The sequence below is a fragment of the Brassica napus genome, assembly GCF_020379485.1.
Source record: "Brassica napus cultivar Da-Ae chromosome C7 unlocalized genomic scaffold, Da-Ae chrC07_Random_1, whole genome shotgun sequence".
In the NCBI taxonomy this organism is placed as follows: domain Eukaryota; kingdom Viridiplantae; phylum Streptophyta; class Magnoliopsida; order Brassicales; family Brassicaceae; genus Brassica; species Brassica napus.
In genome coordinates, this window is record NW_026014319.1 from 1 (window position 1) to 3,458 (window position 3,458).

The following is a 3,458-nucleotide window of genomic DNA, read 5'->3' on the forward strand; positions in this document are numbered from 1 at the left end:
CACCACTTACTACGACGTCTGCTGTTCAGCAACTACGTCATCGCCTACTTCATCATCAGGGCGGACATCTTATATCTTCACACGGACCAGAAGGCTTGACCCTGATACTGAGAAAATTTATTTTATATTTATGATTGTATTATTCTTTGGTGTGAAAATAGTTGTTTGAATCATCTTTTAATCATTTTTGGAAAAGATAAAAAAAATTGAACACAAATAAATGAACCTGTAAAACAAGAATATATCAAAGTCATGATCATAATCAAACGTACCCAAAAACAGTTTCTTATTCAAGGGAACAAAACAAGTTTAATGATCATAACATCAACGTAGTCATTGCATAATCAATACCAATTTAGTGGAAAGATAAAAATAAAAGGAGCACATATGAGTTGTGACAACCAATACATGTCTAATGTCTATGTTCATAATATATATTTCCCTCATTTTTAATATATTTATTATGTTTCAGACTAGATAACGTTTTTAATTTTCAATATAAAATATATTTAATTTTATGCTGTATAATTTTTTTGTATTCTGCCGTAATTTTTTATTTGTTAAATTGTGGTTAAATAAATATTTAAATATTTTTAAATTTTGGATGTATAAACCTAAAACTTCAACTAATAAAAACAGAATAAGGGAGAGAGTTTAACACATCAAACTTAAAAATTTCAATTTATATTTCCAATGATTATATAATAACACTTTCACAAAACTAATATGCATACACAATAAAGACAATATAATTTTATTTTTATCCTAAGGAATATAATAGTACGTCAACTAAAAACAATAATTTCTTCATCAACGACAATAAATGGCATGAAATAAACCAGCACACATTGCTATATAAACCGACTCATCCAACAAGTCCAAAGACACATAACAAACCGAAACACAAAACTCTGAAAGAAAAAAAAAATGTCTTCAACTTCAATACTTTTAATCAAAACAACCTTCGTTGTAATCATCTTTGTCTCGTTCACAATTTCTCCAGCAACTTCAACGGTGCCTGAAGAATGCGCAAGCGAGTCAGCGAACCCGTGCGTCAACAGATCTAAAGCTTTGCCTCTCAAAATCATAGCTATCGCCACAATCCTAGTCGCTAGCATGATTGGTGTGGGCGCTCCTCTCTTTAGCCGTTCGGTGCCGTTCCTCCGACCCGACGGTGACATTTTCACAGTTGTTAAGTGCTTCGCCTCCGGGATCATCCTCGGAACCGGTTTTATGCACGTGTTGCCTGATTCTTTCGACATGTTGTCATCAAATGTCTTGAAGAGAACCCGTGGCACAAGTTTCCCTTCACGGGGTTTCTCGCTATGCTGTCTGGTCTAATCACTCTAGCCATCGATTCCATGGCTACGAGCCTCTATGCTAGCAAGAAAGCCGTTGGGATCATACCCCATGGTCATGGTCACGGCCCGGAAAATAATGTTACCTTACCAACAAAAGATGATGATTCCACGAATGCACAACTCTTGCGATACCGAGTCATTGCTATGGTTAGTAGTAAATACACATATGGAAATATATATAACCTATTTATCGACATTACCATTTTTTTCTTTTTTTTTTACTTTGGGGTTGATTGGTGTTGACTGTGAGTGCTCTACACGGCCATAATTCTCTCTAGAGCAATAAAATCAGAGCAATCAAGCTTTATTAATAAAAACTAAAGCTAAAGCCCAAAATCTTTAAAAGAAAATATAATTGCTCTAGAAATCAATTTTTCTAGAGTTTTTATCGGTTTAAATAACATATTACTAAATACCATTCAATTTAATTTCAATGGATATTTAGGTCTTGGAGCTTGGAATCATAGTTCACTCTGTGGTCATTGGACTGTCTCTAGGAGCAACTAATGATACTTGCACCATTAAAGGACTCATCGCAGCTCTTTGCTTCCATCAAATGTTTGAAGGCATGGGACTTGGAGGTTGCATTCTCCAGGTATATAAAATTATATATAAAACTTTTACATCTTCTTCAAATGTTTGATGTTTGACATATTTCCAGGCTGAGTATACGAACTTGAAAAATTTTGTTATGGCGTTCTTTTTCGCGGTGACAACTCCATTCGGAATAGCGTTAGGAATCGCTCTATCAACAGTTTACAGAGAAAACAGTCCCAATGCTTTGATAACTGTTGGACTTCTCAATGCATGCTCGGCCGGATTGCTCATCTACATGGCACTCGTTGACCTTCTAGCTGCAGAGTTCATGGGGCCAAAGCTTCAAGGCAGCATCAAAGTGCAGTTCAAATGTTTCGCCGCGGCTCTTCTCGGGTGTGGTGGAATGTCGATTCTCGCCAAATGGGCCTAACTAATGCTGCGGCATGTGGATTTCTTTATCCAACTGAAGAACCGTTTTTAGGTTTAAGTCTTGATCCTCTATCGGTTTGTTTCCTTGTAATTCACTTACGTGGTACTATCTATCACATTTGTAAGAACATGTCTTTTGGTAGATATGTAAAGACATGTAAATGTAATTCGTCCCACGAGTCTATAGTCTTTTTCAATGTTTTTTTTTCAATGTCTTTTTCAATGTTCTTTCTATATTCTTGGTGTGAGCTCTTGGCGTGTAATGTTCTCGCAAGTTGTATGATACTATAAAAATGAATAGTACTTTTGTTTCTTTCAAGATAGCAATTTAACGAAAAGCGGTGTTTTAAGATTTTAGTGGCCATAAACATTTACTAAGAGTTTTAATATATTTTTTATACTTTAAAGATTTATGTCTATATATATTATTTTAAAAAATTGGAAGTCAACCAATACAGTAAAGAACCACTACAGTGATCTAAATTAAATTATGCAAAGGTCCAACCTGCAGGCCGGTATATAGAATTAGCCCCAGTCAGTAGGTCCCGTCAGTAGAATTAGGCCACTATAGAATTAGGCTAGTGAGTTATAGGCTCATTGTCAACTTACTTGCATACCATACTGCTTCCATTGTATTTACCTGCACAGATTTGATCTTATACACCTCGTTAATATTTTTAGACTTTTAGGGGAAAATACCAAACAAGATTGGCCTGTTAACTTTTCTCCAAATATACGTTTCGTCGGTATTGACTGTTAATAACCAACTTGATAAAAATAATTTCCACACAGAATTATTTTAGATTTTTTTTCCAGAAATTTTAATAGATCAAGTAAAATTTCAATTGTTTCAAAGCCAAAAAATTATTTTTCAAATAAAATCAAAAAATATAATATTGGATCTTTATGAGCTGGTAGTCGATTGGACTGTGTTATTTAGGTAAAACTTAGGTTTTAATTTACCTGTGATACCACTGGATTTGAATTTTGTATTGTACTTCAAGTATTTGTTAGTAAAATTATATGTTTCTTGTTGTGAAATAACAACACATGTTATATGTAGAAGCAACAAATTTAACCAAACCAAAAAAGACTTCGACAAATCACTCCATATTTGTCTGTACTCTCTTG

The 3,458-nt window shown here is 34.2% G+C and overlaps 1 protein-coding gene across 1 annotated transcript; it reads left to right on the forward strand.

Annotated features, from left to right (window-relative positions):
• The first annotated feature begins 864 nt into the window (after positions 1–864).
• LOC106449781 (fe(2+) transport protein 1) lies at positions 865–2,646 on the forward strand. The gene is given in 4 exon segments (XM_013891477.3): positions 865–1,267; positions 1,270–1,508; positions 1,807–1,956; positions 2,023–2,646. Coding segments are annotated over 4 exon segments (1,035 nt in total). The 5' UTR covers positions 865–927; the 3' UTR covers positions 2,329–2,646.
• Positions 2,647–3,458: the final 812 nt, after the last annotated feature.